Genomic DNA, 18,182 nt, shown 5'->3' with positions numbered 1-18,182 from the left:
TTCTAATTTATTATACGCTGAGAAGATACTTATTAAATCCGTGCAATCTGTTCATTTCCGCGAGGATATATTTCAATTGCAGAATAAGAAGCTTCCTTCTAAGAAAATGCGAAATTTATCCGCCTTCTTAGATGAAGAGGGCATTCTTCGGGTTGGGGGTCGGATATCGTTATCAGATTTGCCTTTTGAAGCGAAGCATCCAGCTATCCTTCCTAAGCATGATCATATAGTTGATTTAATTATACTGCATTATCATATCATGAATTGTCACACAGGTCCAGGGCTTCTCATTTCTATTTTACGCCAACGGTTTTGGATTTTAGATGCTAGGACAACTATCAGGGCTATAGTAAAAAGATGTAATAAGTGTTTCCGTTTAAATCCTGCGCATACGATTCCGAAAATGGCGGATTTACCTGAGTTCAGAGTCACTGAAGCTAAAGCTTTCGTGCACACTGGAGTTGATTATGCAGGCCCTATTCGAATCACTCTCACACGTCGTAGAGGGCATCATTCACAAAAGGCGTATATTTGCTTATTTGTATGTCTCGTAGTTAAAGCTGTTCACATTGAATTAGTCTCGGATTTGACCTCAGATTCTTTCTTAGCTGCATTCAAACGTTTCATTTCACGTCGCGGACCGGTGTCATATCTTTACTCGGACAACGGGACTAATTTTATTGGCGCTCGAGCGCAATTAGATGAATTATATAAGTTCTTATTAGATGGTAAATTTCAATCTGTTATAACGAACGAATTATCGAGTCGTCGTATAGAGTGGAAAATGATTCCTCCGAGAGCTCCGCATTTTGGCTCCATGTGGGAATCCAATATAAAAAGTTTGAAAACGCACCTTTATCGAGTTATAGGTAACCAACTTTTAACTTATGAAGAACTACAGACAGTTCTCATACAAATAGAGTGTATTTTGAATTCTCGGCCTTTAAATCTGGTGGCTTCGGATACACATATCCGGAAGTGATAATTCCAGCCCACTTTCTTATGTCTACTCCTTTACAATACCTTCCGGCACCGCCATGGCTGGAAGAGACTACCAATCTTTCTAATCGAAAAAAGATGCTTGATAATTTAGTTCACGCTTTCTGGCAAAAATGGCGTATTGTATTCTTGCACACCCTTCAAGTCCGGCAAAAGTGGGCAACACCTGACCGTCCTGTTGTTGTTGGCACTGTGGTCTTAGTTGGGCAAGAAAACGTGCCACCTTTATCGTGGCCTTTAGGGGTCATAACTGAGGTTTTCCGGGCAAAGATAACATCGTTCGCGTAGCTTTGGTAAAACGAGATTCGGCGTCTTTAAGCGACCAATCGTAAAGTTATACCCAATACCAACGCAATAAGTTAAATATTATTAAAACAATTTATTTTACTCTTACTAATTTCTATTCTATACGTCAAGATATTTTGTTTATAACCCGGGTCGAAAAAACTCATTTAAGTTTTTTGATTCAGCCATAAATACGTAACGAATTAGGCGCTATTCTATAATCCTCTGTTAACTCTTTACAACTGGCTTGGTTTTCTTTTTCTTTCTTTGAAAGTTCTAAGAACTTCCAAGGCCGGGAGTATGGTTGAGCCGCTTGGTGTCTCCTCAACATCAGCTAAGGGCAAGGGTGCGGTTTGCGTAAAATTATTCATCCGACCTTTGTAGCTTAGTTAGGAGATGCCGCCTCTTTGGATGTAATACTGGCCGTTATGCTCCGTTTGTTCGAAACGGGCATTCGACTGTCATTATTCATGTAAAATTTCTACACGTCAAAAACATCTTTTACATTTTCCTGCAATCAATCCTAATTCCCTCTTAATTTTCTTCCCTTCCTCACCGATCCTCGCGCCTCATCCTGCCACATCGCCCGTGGACGGCAACCGGAGCATCGCCTGGTATCCCGGACCTCCTCTGCGGTGTGCGCCTCCTGACTTTGGCTGCAAGATCGGTGAGTAATTTTGCGCAGTATTACCTGGTAGCCCTTGCTCTCCTCCCTTGAGGGGACATCGTAGGTAGTACCTGCTCGGCCTTGCTATTCCTTGGCCCTCAATCATTCTTTTTTTTTTCTCGTTGGTTGGGCTATTTACACGCCCAACCAACTTTTTTTTCATATCTTTAAAACCCCCATTTGCTTAGGTCTGAAATAAATACAAGTGAAATAATAAATAAAATGATGATTTTTAATAGATATTTGGTTAAGACGCATGAGTGACGCAAAGATAGCCTGGTTTTGGGCATTGTCCTTTGTTATGGAGACAGTTTGAGACCCTGGGAAGAACATAGGCTCCCGGGAAAATATATAGCGTATAACGGAATACTTTAGCCCGAAAACTTTCTAACGCGGGCGGAGCCGCAGGCAAAAGCTAGTTAGTTATATAGCTAGGTACTCTAATGTCAAATAAAAATATAATAATCTGGGGCGAATCCGTCCTTTTTTCAGTTACGGATATATTCAATTACGAATTATTTTACTCTTTTACCTATACAGCTATCGAAACTGTCCTTTGATTATAATGCTCGTAATTGCAAAAAGACGGACATGCCCCAGTAGACAAAATAAATTAATTAAAAAAGATTTTTGGTGTTAAGTCTTCAAAAGAATGTATCTAGACTAAACATATCTTTTTGACATGCTCACAAATGAGTTATTTTGATTGATTTTGAGAGCGTTTTTTAAAAACGGCTGCAAACGAAAAGCGCTACGATTGTTAAATAATAGCAACATCACACAGCACTTTAAATTACAAAGCTCTGTGTGGCACTCAACAGGCGCTCGACATTATTTTTCTTTTTTTGCACTTCATAAACAATTAAACATTGTACATAGACGGACTTGATGCCGTAGGCATTCTCTCCCAGTCAACCTTAAGGTGAAGCACAGACAAAAAAGGTAGGTGCATCAAAGAAATCTGGAGCGGTAACCAAATACAACCATAAATACCAACAATGCGATTTATACAAATATTAATGAATTATAAATATATTAATTGTAGACATAAAGTTTTAAGCAAAATACTAACACACATAAAAAGCACATATATAAAATCAACATAATATTCCGATTCGAATACATAATATTCTGAACTAAAGTATATTATGGAAAAAAAATTGGGCATTACGGGGATTAACATGTAGGTAATGTGCTAGTAGTCTACGTGTTCTGGAGGCCTATGGCTACGAGCAGCTGTCTAGGTTTGTGCACTCATCGTCATCCCTTGGAGAGATCATCCCTTGTGCTTCTATACAACTTGACAACAAAAATAATTACCGCCGGACTTTAATTCCGATCCGTTATAGCAGGTAAGTAAGTAGGTTAATCGGAAACAAAAATAAAGCCACTTATCACATTGTCTTACTCAAGCAATTTTATTTTTTACTCGATACATACTGGAAGCGTAAACGATTAATTAAATTAATAACGAATGCCTCGTAGGGCTTCTTAATACATGAGAAAGCGTTGAACGCGAGTACACCGTTTTAAACCTCAGTCCCGCAAGTCGTGTTTTGTGTATTAAATTACTGATGAAGAGACACGATAATAATTCTGCAGATTATGGAACTCAAAGAAAACAGACGGTACCTTTATATAAATAATATTATTGCTTTCAAGGATATAGATACTGTAATTATGTGATAAATACCAAAGTGAAAACAATTATTGATGTATGTGTAACTAGTGTCTATTGAATCTTTCCTTATTTTTGTATTAGCAGTATCTAAATAATTGTAAATGTATAGGAAGTGTTCGAATAAATATAAACAAAGCAATAGTAAACAAAGCAGTAACACAAATCGTAAGAGTGTGTAAACCTTTAAGGCATCTTCTTATATTCATTTTTAAGGTCAATGACTCCAGTGACGATGCTATTGATCTGGATGATTTATTGCCAAAGATCGGAGAGTTTGGATTGTATCAAAAACTACTTCTGTGGCTGGTATGTTTACCAGCCTGTTTGCCTTGTGGATTTTGCGCTTTCAACCAATTATTTATGACAGACGTACCTGACCACTGGTGTCGAGTGCCAGAACTAGTCTCATTAAACTTAACGCAACAGGAAATAAAAATACTATCTATACCGAAAATAGTAAGTGCGTACATAACTATATGTATATCTAAAGGACATCAGCAATACTGTTACACATTCTTATTTATTTTATGTCTTCTTTATAGCACAATACATCTTTTGAAAAATGCCTACGATACGCAGTAAATTGGTCAACAATAAAAAGAGCAGACATTTTTAATACATTTAATGAATCTTGGCCGGTAGAGCCTTGTTTGGATGGATATGTATACAATACTTCAGTAGTAACTTCTTCCATTGTGATTGACGTAAGTCCGTTAATAAAGGATAAGATGAGAAAATGGTTGATTAAAAATTAATACGATTTAAATTAATTATTAATATATGACAATTCTTACAGTTTGATTTAGTTTGCGAATATGATGTTTATCCAACGCTTGGATTAGTAGCACTTAACGTTGGAGGGCCAATAGGAGTTTATACTTTTGGATACTTAAATGACCGCATCGGCCGAAAGAAATCTTTCTTTCTCTGTTTAAGCACATTGTTACTTGGTAGTATAATGACTGCGTACGCACATGAATACTGGTTTTGGGTTCTAGCTAGAGTAATTGTTGGTCTAACTATCCCTGCAGTATATCAAATACCATTTATAATTTGTGAGTATAACCCAGTACCTAGTTTTATATTACACATTTAGATTGCATTAATGATAATATTATTAATAGTTTTCTTTTCTTTTAGCTCTAGAATTAGCCGGGCCCAATTATCGATCCTTCGTAACAGTAATGACTTGCGTATTTTATACATTGGGGTTGATATTACTTTCTGGTGTTACATATTTGTTACGAGATTGGAGATCCTTGGCATTAGCTACATCCGTCCCGTTCCTGTTATATTATCTCTATTGGTTCGTTCTACCGGAATCACCTAGATGGCTACTTATGCGAGAAAGATTAGAGGAGGCAAATAACATACTTAAAACTATAGCAAAAGTAAACGGAAATGAAATGCCACCAGATTACACACATAAACTACAGAAACAAGTTTTAGAACTGAAAGAAAAAGGGTGTTCAGAAACTAAAACTGCGAGCGTTCTTGGGCTATGTAGAACGCCAAATATGAGGCTAAAAACTTGCTTAATTACATTAAATTGGTGCGCCTCGGAGATGGTTTACGTGGGGTTGAGCTATTACGGACCTGCGATCGGAGACAATCAGTACATGAGCTTCTTCTTATCGTCAGTCGTGGAAATACCAAGTTACATAGTTTGTTGGATACTTATGGACCGCATCGGCAGACGATGGCCTCTGTGTTTATCAATGATAATAAGCGGTATATTTTGCATCGTGACAGTTTTATTGCCTAGTGGTATGATCTAGAAAAGTACAATAATTATTAAGCAGTTAAACAATCATTAAATTTCTTTTTGTGAGCAAGCGTTTCTGACTTTTCTTTTCTTTTACAGATGCAGTTACTGAAACTCTTATTCTGTATTTAATATCTAAATGCTTTATATCAGCATCGTTCTTAATAATATACCCATACGCAGGCGAATTATATCCGACTGAATTACGAGGAGTTGGCATTGGTACGTCTGCATATATTGGAGGCTTGGGGCTCATAATTATACCTTTTATAAATTATTTGGTAAGTAAATATTTGAAGTAAATTTTCGTTAAGTCGTACAGTAGGCATGTAGATACTTGTGCAAAAATGTAAACTTTCCCTCTGTATAGGCCATTCAGTTTGTGCGACCCCGCATGTCCTGCATGTGGGTGCCTATTTTGTGGAAGCATAAATAATTAAAAGGTCCCGGATTGAAACTATACCACCCCTTATACGACTCTATACGACGTATTACTAATTCTAGCGCTAGTCGATACTAGTAATGAAATTGATGTCAGGTTTAAAGTTTTATCCATATCTGACCGGGTAATAAAATTACGAACTTCAAAAAGCGCAAACTCATAATGATGAGTTTGTCGGTTAATAGCGTACCTATAATGATAGGTACATAAAAGATCGTGTTAAAATCCATTGTACATACACGTACATTTTATTTAGTTTATGTCATTACCAATTCATGATGAGATTCAAACAAGATTTTGCCCCAGAGACGCACCTAGCCATTTTGAGATATTTATTAGTGCAATTTTATGGAATTCAATCGTTCCCTATCGAGTTTTGAACAAACATATACCAACCCGCTAGTGAATCATAGATAAATTATCACCATATTGCATAGTTATGCAATGCTAGTGACGCATTATTTTTTTTTCATTATCTCCCTAACAAAGCTATTGTTCTTTAATAAAAAATAACGTGACTTATCTGTTTATACTTGTAATAAATTCTTAACATCATATTATACCTAGAGGTAGTAGGCACAAAGTTTTTAATCCTGTCAGCGCTAAATGATTACACTGTCTTCGTAGGTACCTATTCTAAATATCCATGTAAACCATTCAAAGCTACAATAATTTATCGTTCTATCTTGTTATTGGATGCACATGAGCCAAATACAGTGTTGCGACACTGCTTCGTTTTAGGATATCTATTTAATGTTTGCCTGAAAGTCTATAAAGATTAAAAAAAAAGATAGGTACAAAGCTTAGGAAATAATTTAAAAATATCAATACGAATAGGTTGGCTCAAGGAGTCAACCCCTCCTCCTCCTTTTTATTTTCCTGGAGACTCCTTTTTATTTTGGATTAGACGGATATGTTGGGGTCACCGGTCTTACGATCCGACTTTGAGATAGACAAAAAGACAGTAAATGTCGGTCGACTGTCGGCACAGGACCCTTAGGGCGAGCTTATACATCCAGAATGGCAGTCTGAAATCAGAAACGGAAATCGGAGTTTGAAATACGGATACTTGACTCAAACATTTCTTAAATTTAGAAGTGTTGTGTGTGTGTGTATGCCACTTTTGGATGTTTAGACCCGGCCTAACACTATTTACAACCATATTATACACGTCAATATCGACTTAAACATTGCGGAGGTTACCTTCGGCGCATTAGGAGCCGCTGCGGGTTTCACCACTAAGAGATGCCTAGTCGTTCTTCGCAACCACCCTTGCGCAGTACCGCTTAGTGCACCCCACCTTTTGTTGTAAGTTTTGAAAAGGTACATCAAACGATGCCCTCGGCGTCAAGGATAGAATGAGATCTAGCTACTTATACTGCAATCCGACCCGGGGCTCGTAGAATTGTTGATACTTACGTAAATAAAGTTATAGTGTACTAACGGGGGACCATCCCTAACCGCCTGCCTAAGACCACCTGATATAGCTAGGAGGAGTAGTGTGTTATCCCTAAAGGGGTAGGCGAAGGCGTAACTAGTGGCCCACTTTCCGTCGTGAGTAAACTCTTCCATGATGTGATAGAGGTCGAATAGATCGCAACATCAGGCTCGAATTCCAGACTCTGAGCTGATTCTGAGTAGAAAACCCCGATATTTCTTGGATATCAGTCGTACCGCAATTAGGCTACCGAGGCCGGCCATTTTTTACTACCTAAATAATTACAATAAAATGGATATTAAAACGACTGTCACCATCAGACATGTGTGTTCATAATCGAGCTAAAAAAACCTACTCACAAAAAATTTACAGCTTTAATTTTCTAATTAGTCAACTATATAAAACGTATAAGTATTATTTTTTTTATAACACGAAGGTTCTGATAGTAAAAATAATCATGGTATTACTTTATAGGGTTCAAGTAACTTAGTATTGCCCTTGGTGGTTATGGGCGCAGTATCGGTGGTAGGCGGTTTAAGTGCACTACGTTTGCCTGAAACCCTACACTGTCCACTACCTCAAACTGCAGAAGAAGGTGAAGAGTTTGGTAAAGACTGGACGTACGCTGATTGCCTTATCTGCGGAGATCAAAGGTAAAAGTAAATTAAAGTTATTGCTGAGAGTTATTGGTTATAAAATGATTAATGTTTCTTCTATATAAATTTAAACTAGATTTTTGATTTTATCCATTTTCTCATTTTATTTGCCTGACTCTAACTATATTCGTAATAAGAAACCTGGTTTTCCATTCTCCAATCAATCTATATGCTGTGGATAACGGTTCTGGTAGCCCACTTATATGTTAGTTTTCTTTTAATTTTTAGATGTTATATTATAATGTGTAACCGTTTGTTATCTTAAATAAATAAAAAAAAGGCAATTCTTCAAAATCAAAGCATTTGGCATAAATTGTGTTCGGGAGACCTATTTAGATGGATCAAATTGATATTTTTTTAAATATTGGTTTATAGAAAAGTTGCAGCCACGGATTCTTATGAAAATTTGGACCAACTGGAACTGACCCAAGCTCCTTTGATGGAGGATGAAGTACCTGAAATGAATGCCACTAGACGACGCAGTTCAATGCGGAAACTAGTACGACAAACTAGCACTGTTGAGACACAGAAAGATATAGATGGAAATTTGAAAATGACTTATTGGTTTTGAATATAATTAAATTTGTTTTATTTTAAAACAACCTCTATTCATTAATATTACTATTATACGAATAATACTTAGTTATAGTTAATCATCTGATAATGCTTATGGTTGTGGCCATCATATAAGAGGGGGATTTGTTGGCCCTTAGCGTATCTATGCATGTGAGTCAGTATTAGCCACGGAATTATTATGTAAGTACTATATATTTTCTATTTTCATGGTATTGGCATACATGTCGGCGCGAGATCTGTTTGTTGCCGGTTACTCGAGTTTGATTTTAAAAATCAAACATTAAAAAAATACCTAAATACCAAAGTAAACTACTATTAGTGAAAGAAAAATGGACTTTAGATTTCAAAGTATAAAAAAGACCATGATCATGATCGTGACCGTGAAGGCGGCAAAATCTTCGAAACGTCAGTAGAAAATGATAATATGAAAAACCGCGATAAAATTCGTAAAAAAGTTTTATTTCAATGTCTAACATTCGCGTAAATATATGAAATCAGTATCAAAGGAACATTTCAAAATATACTAAGACAAAATAAAATAAGATAGAGTAAAATTTGTTTTTTTTTTTACTACGAAATAACTATTTGCTGTCAATTAAGTATAATTAATGGGAGTTTTCCTGTTATTAATTTAGAAAGATACAGGTCAACGTACTTGATTTTGGAAACGTTTTCGGTTCTTGGGGCATATAATATATTATAGAATTCTCTAAAAGAAAGTAACTCTCCACTTACTATAGCCGCCTGCAGTATTTCGAGATGCGGCAGCGCCGTGTGACGGATCGGCCACTTCCCTGCAACATGGTTGAGGAGGCCGATGGCTGGCTCATGCATTGTAGGTACTCGTTAACAGGTGCTGCTTGTGTGGACTGTTTTGCCCATTTCGCTTACTATATCTAAATACTGGAGTTATACATTATTTTTAGTATATTACAAACCCGAAATTAGTTTGTCGAGAATCAGCACCACAATCCATTACTTACACTAATTTGCAATATATGTTATCTTTTATCTCAAAAATATAATAAAATTTCGTCAAGCTGGTTACCTTTTGCAATAATAAAAATTCAGCGCATGTGAATATTATTATATACTTACTTATGTCATTTTAATATTTTAGTGTAGTTATATGTTGTTATTATTAACCTAATTGGTGTAATTGGTTTATCCGTTCTAATTGAAATAAATAAATAAATGTCGATCGCTCACTGATACCTACTACTACAGTCAACCGTCACAAGTATTACAAGCACTCCCTTCCCCGCGGCCCCGCACACGTCCCGCTCGTTCCCTGTGGCGGCACGGGCGGTATGCCTGACTTATCAATTCCACGTGAGTTTTTCATTGTTATTATTATTTTCGTGTATTTTTTATAATCTTTTACACCATAATCTAATTTGGGTACTTCGGCTTTATGTTATATAAAAAATAATTTTGTATATTAAGGTGGTAGCTCAAGGTCCATTTTCATACATTTTGTTTCGGTTTTAATCTGGGTAACTAAACAAGTATTGGCAAGTAAAGAATTTAAATTCACGTCTAGTTAGTGATTAGTTCTCGCAGTTGAAGAAAAACGTAAAAATAATTAATAATCATGGATATTTCGGCCTTTAAAATTTAATATGACGAAATTTTAAAGGCAGAAATATCCATGATTATTAATTATTTTTACGTTTTTCTTCTTGTTCTGGTTTAAAGCAGTTTATTCACATGAATAAACTGCTTTAAACCAGAATCAAAAACAAATTGCATTATTTTATCTGTTTATGCACTGTAGCTTATACCTTAAACTGATTTTGAAAGAAGCAACACCGGATCCACTACATTTAATGTATTTTTTTTTACATTTTAAGCACGTTTTGCAGTGGCTGTGATGGATTGGCGCTCTACGAAAGTTATAACATGTTAAATATATTATATTCAAAATTTTATTTTATTAATGGGGTACTTATATCGCCATTATTTTTGCTTTTAAAGATTGCATCAAAGAGAGTTATAATATTTTGGATTGCATTGACTTAAACCAAATATATTCGGTAAGAGACCGCACACAAAGACTACGCATACGTAGCTTGTATGAAATGAAAAATTAATGCTTGCTGTTTCAGAAAATACTCCGCAGTTTTGAAAATAAAACAGGTCAAGATATAATAAAATGCCCCCTTTTCTATGAACTCTTCCTAAATCCGCCACACGAAGATTGGATCCAGTGCAGTAAGTAAGCATGGTGGCATGAAGAGTGCACAGTCTACATCCGACTCGGAATCTTCAATTGTGACAAATGCAAGGGCTAATCACCATTATTTTTAAATATTACAAGTACGTTATGCACTCTTAACTTCTATGAACGGTTTTTACTCTTTGCCCCACAGTAGCCTAAGAGTACGCATGAAATGAGTTCTAAGTTAACGTCTTTTTAATATTTCCTATATTTATAAATTTAAATGTTAATTTTTTGTATGTTCCACAAGACTAAAGTTTAATTATAATAAGAATTACGAAGTGTATTATTTATGTTGATTTTTATACAAATAAAAGTTTGAAAAATGCGAAATAATTGGTGGCTTTACCCTAATCGTTAAATTTCAGTCAATTTACATAAAACTGTAATGTACTAGTAAGGTGGTTTGGGCATTTGGAGACGATGGCTGATAAGAGACTGCCAAAGAGGGTTTATAAGGCGAATGTGGATGGAAGAGCCGGTAGGGGTCGACCGCACCGAACCTTCGAATGTCAGATATCTAACATTCTCAGTAAAGGCCAGGTCAAAAGTACCCGGAACTGGCGGGAATGCATGAAAAGAAGGTGGAAGAAGCGCGAGAAGTATGCCAGAATCGTCAGTGTCAATCCATAGTCTCTGCCTACCCCTCTGGGATAGAGGCATGATACTATGTATGTATGTTATGTACTATTAACCTAAACTTTCTCAAGAATTACACTATCTTTTAAGAAAATCCAGCACATACAGACAGACAGCTATTGGGGATTTTATTTTGTAATATATATAGATAGATAGATAGAAATTGATTGTTTCCGTTTTAAAATTGTATTGGTATAAACAATTTTTGGTTAGTCAAATAAATAAATTACAGTGAAAGGTAATTTTCACGAACCCATAAAAATATGTATAATCAAAAATTATATACAGACTATTCAAATAATTAGTTTTTAGCATATATTAATAGGACATATGCATGGGCCTGGTGTGTAGACCTCGCCGATGTTTGTCAATGCAAAGTTGCATTCTACTACTTGCCAACGTACTGTGTACCTACACAGTTTGTCGCAGAGTCGGCTCCGACTTGAGCGATTTGAGATAATACCTTATGGTACCCGGAGCCGACTCTAATGCCTTGACGAAGGATACTGCGGAGCTTTAGTCGATACGCCGGCAATCTACAAGCATAGTAGACCGTGAATCCAAACATACACAGCTCGGCTCCACGGACTGACGTAAGATCTTTCACAGCAAAAAATACTGAAGTAATATTATAGTGCACAATTGTATGCGAAATACACAGATATACTCCCTGCTTCTTCACCCTCCTATTCAGATAAGAAGGCAATCCGACATGACCGGAGAAGGATCAGGCGCACGATTGACAACTTGACGTGCTTTCTAAGTCACATGGGTATCACACCGCCAACTTACGCTTTACACCTACTCTACTAATAATAATACCTTCCTATTATGGTTTTATGAATTACTAGCTTTCGCCCGCGTGAAGTTTTCCGGGATTAAAGCCGCGCTAAAAAAAGTATCCGATTTAATTATATTTATGGCTCACATTTTGGTCATAGTCGCATCTACATGAAACGTAGATATTTAGAACTACCTACTTAGGACAAACAATCCAACAGTTTAGGCGGCGTACGCCAAGACAGCAATTTTTTTCCGACTTACTTGATATGTATCGTTACATTATGACAAAATTAAAGATTATAATTTGTTGCCTGTGTGTTATTCTGATGTATAAGCAATATTACTGTAAAGTTTCATTCAAATTCGTTCAGTAGATTTTTTGTGAAAGAGGAACAAACATACATACATATGTATATACATCAATAGACCCATACAACCATCCACACAAACTTTCGCGTTTATAAGTAGGATATTCGTAAATACAACTAATATCAACCATTGTTTATTAAAATTAATACCGCTTATGCCCCCGCCTTTCCTTCAATTTATGGAACTTAATTTAAGATGCATAACTTCAACTTTGATATTAAATATATAAGAACTAAGTATCTACTTAAAGCCATAATAATTTTTAGGGATTAAGTACTCCCCTCCCTTTCCCTTCCATAGCCTCAACGCCAATTCAGTGTCTTTGAAATAAAATATTGACCATAAAAAACTCCTTGCTTTTGCGAGTGAACAAATTTACAGAAAGCACACGAAACCACAAATTGAATATATATCCAATAAAAATTAATTGGACTACATACTAAAGGTTTACATACATAACATTATAATTCTCTTTGAAATTTCGATCTTGGTTTCAATAGATCATTATAGATCCCATTCGACATTTTAATAAATCATAATGTTGCCTTTTAAAAAAATGCGGTGTCACATAGACAACAATAAATGAAGTTGGTCTATGGTCATGCCTCAATAGACGGCAACACTGTCGTTGCCACTCATCCTGTTCCGTTCCTGCCACGACCGATATCACGCACACAATAAAGTCGATCCTGATATATGAGAGTTTCATTAAGTCTTCAACCAGTAAAACATGCGGTTTGAGTTTAGAAATTATCAATAGTTTTGAAAGTATATCCTTCGTCCTAATTCTACCTTGTCGTAATCTACCCCTTTCTCCCATACATATTTTATTATATATAAACAAGTTGCTATTTTTATGATGTTGCGCTCTATAATATACTTAGTAATCTAGGGTAAAACTAAAATCACAAGTGTAAACACTGATTACCGCCTACATACTCTGTGGCATAGCACATACCCGGCTGACCAGAGATAAATAAACCAGACGGCTGACGTCCTCTATCATTGAACATCCTAATGTCACGTATGTTGTACTAACGACTGACGTATCCATATTCCGGTCCAAATATCTCGTCACTCGTGTCATTTACGTATAAAGAAATCAGTGCGTTTTATCTACTTATTGTAAGTTTTAACCATGGTGTTATCAACGAAACAAAAACTATTAATATTTCTAGTTTTAGAACTAGTAGTTGCTGCGGTCTATAGCCAAGTGCATTCTCATTCCCATTCAGAAGAAAACCCAGCTTACAAGTATTCCCAGCAAGCAAACCAAAAGTTTAAAGAACAAACAATAGAACCAGATTATAACCTCTACGTCAGCGCTTTGGGTTCAACGCTCTTTATAAGTATTGTACCATTTTTTGTTCTTTTCTTTATACCGGTCGACGGTTCTATAGAAAAACAACCGTTATTGAAGATATTACTGTCCTTTGCATCCGGCGGCCTTCTTGGTGATGCGTTCCTTCATCTTATACCTCATGCATTGATGTCTCAGGGAGAAGGAGCAGGACATAGTCACAGTCACTCCCATGATGGAGGACAACATGGCCCACATGATACCACAGTTGGTCTTGGTGTCCTAGGTGGCATCATAACTTTTTTAGTTGTTGAAAAAACTGTCAGATTGTTTAGTGGAGGACATGGACATTCTCATGGCAGTGATAAGAAGAAATCTGATGACAAATTGAAGAAGAAAGGAAAAGATAAGAAGGAGGATATCAAAATTGCAGGATACCTTAACTTGGCTGCTGACTTTACACACAATTTTACAGATGGTTTAGCTATTGGTGCTTCATACATAGCTGGACAGAGCATTGGATACATTACTACAATTACAATTTTGCTACACGAAATTCCTCACGAAATTGGTGATTTTGCTATATTAGTGCAATCCGGATGTTCCAGAAGAAAAGCTATGCTACTTCAATTACTGACAGCAGTAGGGGCTCTTTCTGGTACATTCCTCTCTATTTACTTGAGGGGTTCAGGTGAAGGCTTAGTATCATCTCTAATATTGCCTTTTACTGCAGGAGGATTCATTTACATAGCAACAGTTTCAGTGATTCCAGAACTTATTGAAGGTTCAAATAATAAACTATCCCAATCAATAAAAGAAATCTTAGCTCTTTTAGCCGGAGTTTACATGATGGTCCTTATAGCTCAATATGAATGACTGAAATATAAATTCATTTTACTCTTTTAATAATCATATAACATCACAAGAATGTTTGATGTTCTATAATCTACATTCAATTGAACAAAATATGATTTCTTCAGTTATATTTAAAACCATAAAATTGATAATTTTACAAAAAATATTATGTAAGTAAAACTTGTTGAACTTGAGGATCAATTATTTAACAAGTTTATTGTAACCTCGTAATATTTAGTTATTTTTTCTTGTTAAGTATAGCAATTTTTAAACAATGTTGTGCCTCATGTTAGCAGAATATTGTACTTGTATTCAACTACTTTAATTATTGGCAGAAGCAAATAGTTCAAAAAATTATGACAAAATAAAAACTATTTTAGTGATAAAACATTTTTTATTTAAACAGTTTACTTCTTCTTAGACACACCAACAGTTCTTCCTCTCCTACCAGTGGTCTTGGTGTGCTGACCACGCACACGCAGACCCCAGTAGTGACGCATACCCCTGTGGGCACGGATCTTCTTTAGCCGCTCCAAATCCTCACGAAGCTTCGAGTCCAAATTTGAGGATGTCAGCTGGCTGTATTTGCCATCCACAATGTCCTTTTGTCTGTTGAGGAACCAGTCGGGAATTTTGTACTGTCTGGGGTTTGACATGATGGTAACAATTTTCTCCACCTAAAACAAACACAATAACAATCAAAGATAATAAAAGCTAAAAATAGTTGTGTACCTACTGTCTTTCAATACAAATTGCATAAAGGTAAAGGTAAATAAACTACATCATTTTTGTTCTGTAGTTACCTTTTGTCTTTATTTCAATTTATTAAAAAAATATTTTGATTTCATATATAACTTGCTTTTTTGAAATATTAAGGATTATGAAATTTTCCAACAAGTTCCATCTATAAATACATCTATTATTTTTTGAGGTTAATATAGCAGTATGGAATAGACATAGACAAAAATGATTGCACTATTTGCACCAATGCGTACCTCCCCTTCAGGGATAAATAATATTAATATAATATATAATAAATTTGTGTTTTATGTAGTGTAATATACAAAGTCATTATTTTTTCTATTATGATAATCTATATCAAACATGCCTAATACTTATACAATGACTGGATATTCAAGGGATATTTCTATAGTCACCTAGTAATGGTTTATAATATTATGGATATAAGAAAAAGGATAATCAACAAAAACATTAATCTCCTAGCCAGGATAGTTACTTTATAATTGAATAAAAAACTATACAGCCAAGTGACCAGATTCTTAATGAAATTTTGCCTGTTGTGCATGCATATTTCTGTTCTGGAATTAAAAAGCAACCTATACTTGAGCATAATGAGGTTTCCCAATAATATAACAGTTTTATGAATCAGAGCCACAACTCTAAAGATTAGTGCATTCAAACAAAAAGCAAAATTTAATATTTAATACTGGCTGTATCTTGGAAACTTTTAATATACTCTAATATTCACAAGTAGCCCTTTCATTTACATTAATCTAATATAATATTTATAATATGTATCTAAATGTAAAGTATTAAAAGACAAAAATAATTGAAAATGAAAAAAGAATTAAAACATTTTATCTCTGGCTATGTAAGGTTTATTTTGTTTTGATGGTGAATTATAGCTAGCAGCAAGAAACCCTGTACAATAGGGTCACTTGTTAGCTACATTTAGGCCAAATCCCTACTGCCAAAATTTGATGTGGAATATTTTAATAACCAATCCCTACTTTTGGATCTGCTGTTTCATTTATTCAGTTTTGGGTGTAAAATAACAAAAAAATGATTCTCACCAATAGGAGTATCACAATCGTTACTAGCTGTGACAGGGACAGGAGGGGTTAAAAATTTGAAAATCGTATGACAAAATTTATGAATGGCCCCAATCAGGAATATTTAAGAATATCAATAATTTTTTGACCAGAATATATCTAAAATTATATAATACAGCTGATAACGATTACGCATAAATAAAAAAAGAAAATATGCAGTAATAATAGCCAAGGTGCATTAAAAACTGCCTTTATATTTCACTGAATAGATTTTTTCTAAGTGTACCACATTATTAATTACCTTTCAGCTACATCATACATACATCAAGCTACGTCAATCTCGTAGTCTAGACGTCTACTAGTCACTAACACTTGTACGGATTTTAAAAACACTACGAAACAAATGTATTTCAAGTGATATGACTAACGAAATAGTTATAAGAAAAACACTTCAAAATGAATTCTAGAAAAAAAAACACTTAAAGAGTATTAGAGACGTGTATGTTTTGGATAACAAAACCAGTTAACAACATACCTCTTCCTCAGTACATTCACCAGCACGTTTATCCAGATCAATGTCGGCCTTTTTCAAAACAATGTTGGAGTATCTGCGACCCACACCTTTGATGGCAGTCATTGCAAACATAACTTTACGTTTGCCATCAATATTCGTATTCATAATACGAAGAATGTGTTGGAATTTGTCTGGAATCACCAGCGACTGAAACACAGTAAAAAGAAATCCATGACATTTTGTCTTCAAAAATATTGCACATTACGGGTTTATAATCATCAACTTAACACAGCTGCACACTTTGATACTATTTTTCTGTAAAGATGTAAGAAATAATCACAGATTAGTACCATTTTGACGAATTTTATCAGCCAAACCGCCGACAATCAACAAAACAGAACATGAAAAGAAATTAGGGACGAAAAGGTATATCGATGTATTAGTGAATCGATATTAATTATATTAGACAATACAAATCGATATATTTGCCATCGATTATCGTTATGGATAAAATTATATGAAAAAAAAAAATTATATTCGTATAAATAGTACATAATTAAACCGATATCCACTCATCATGTAAAAAAGTACAATATCTAATACAGTATTTGTATGATATCTATCAAAGAAAACAGTTAGATAAATAAACATGTACATGTATGTGGGGAATTTTTTTCTTCAATACGCCATTTTCAATAAATAACCCCAATAGCTTTTTTCGATTTATCTCAAAAATGGAACAAATCAGAACAAAATGTTTTTGACATGCTCACAAATGATTTTTTATCGGAGTTGTTTCTTTATTTATTCTCGAAATCGAATTGAAGATTGAAATTGGAATCATTTATTGCAAATGGCTATGAGACAGAGATGAAACTGTCAATTTTAAAGTAAAACTTGACAAGAAATAAAAGTGAAGAAAAATAGAATGTCATAATACAATCTATCAGTGGTTCGCTTGAGATGAAGAAGTTTTTTTTCTAATCTATCTGAATCTGCGACGTATATTGTAAAAGACTAAACAGGAACTAAATCATCTGCTTTTACATTTTTTACTCAGGGTACAAATATAGACGAATCTTATTTTTTTTATCCGTGCACGACAAAATGACCCAACTGCCTGATGCTAAATGGAGCTAGGTCCTATAGAATATCGATTGACAAGTAATAGATAGAGATAGAATCTCCTCGGTAATCGA

The 18,182-nt window shown here is 35.0% G+C and overlaps 3 protein-coding genes across 5 annotated transcripts; 2 read left to right on the top strand and 1 right to left on the bottom strand.

Annotated features, from left to right (window-relative positions):
* Nucleotides 1–1,764: 1,764 nt before the first annotated feature.
* LOC115449398 (carcinine transporter) lies at nucleotides 1,765–8,532 on the top strand. Of its 3 annotated transcripts, none has more exons than XM_037442123.1 (9): nucleotides 1,765–1,951; nucleotides 3,437–3,579; nucleotides 3,846–4,088; nucleotides 4,175–4,336; nucleotides 4,429–4,687; nucleotides 4,773–5,363; nucleotides 5,497–5,678; nucleotides 7,752–7,930; nucleotides 8,309–8,532. In XM_037442123.1, the coding sequence occupies exons 2-9, from the start codon at nucleotides 3,526–3,528 to the stop codon at nucleotides 8,502–8,504; spliced, it is 1,866 nt and encodes a 621-aa protein (XP_037298020.1). In that variant the 5' UTR covers nucleotides 1,765–1,951; nucleotides 3,437–3,525; the 3' UTR covers nucleotides 8,505–8,532. The 3 variants fall into 3 exon arrangements, with proteins under 3 accessions (XP_037298020.1, XP_037298019.1, XP_037298021.1); XM_037442122.1 differs by having other exon boundaries at nucleotides 4,773–5,399; XM_037442124.1 differs by lacking the exon at nucleotides 3,437–3,579 and having other exon boundaries at nucleotides 1,828–1,951; nucleotides 4,773–5,399.
* Nucleotides 8,533–13,504: 4,972 nt separating this feature from the next.
* On the top strand, nucleotides 13,505–15,064 carry LOC115449382 (protein catecholamines up). Its single transcript, XM_030177185.2, has one exon. The coding sequence runs from the start codon at nucleotides 13,660–13,662 to the stop codon at nucleotides 14,695–14,697; it is 1,038 nt and encodes a 345-aa protein (XP_030033045.1). The 5' UTR covers nucleotides 13,505–13,659; the 3' UTR covers nucleotides 14,698–15,064.
* On the bottom strand, nucleotides 15,051–17,484 carry LOC115449383 (40S ribosomal protein S18). The gene is made up of 3 exons (XM_030177186.2): nucleotides 17,334–17,484; nucleotides 17,005–17,190; nucleotides 15,051–15,353 (listed from the first exon to the last, which is right to left on the bottom strand). The coding sequence occupies exons 1-3, from the start codon at nucleotides 17,334–17,336 to the stop codon at nucleotides 15,084–15,086; spliced, it is 459 nt and encodes a 152-aa protein (XP_030033046.1). The 5' UTR covers nucleotides 17,337–17,484; the 3' UTR covers nucleotides 15,051–15,083.
* Between the last annotated feature and the right edge of the window lie 698 nt (nucleotides 17,485–18,182).

Source organism: Manduca sexta, chromosome 23 (assembly GCF_014839805.1).
Source record: "Manduca sexta isolate Smith_Timp_Sample1 chromosome 23, JHU_Msex_v1.0, whole genome shotgun sequence".
Taxonomy (NCBI): Eukaryota; Metazoa; Arthropoda; class Insecta; order Lepidoptera; family Sphingidae; genus Manduca; species Manduca sexta.
Note: the sequence above shows the minus strand (reverse complement) of the source record. Positions and strands in the feature narration are given on the sequence as shown.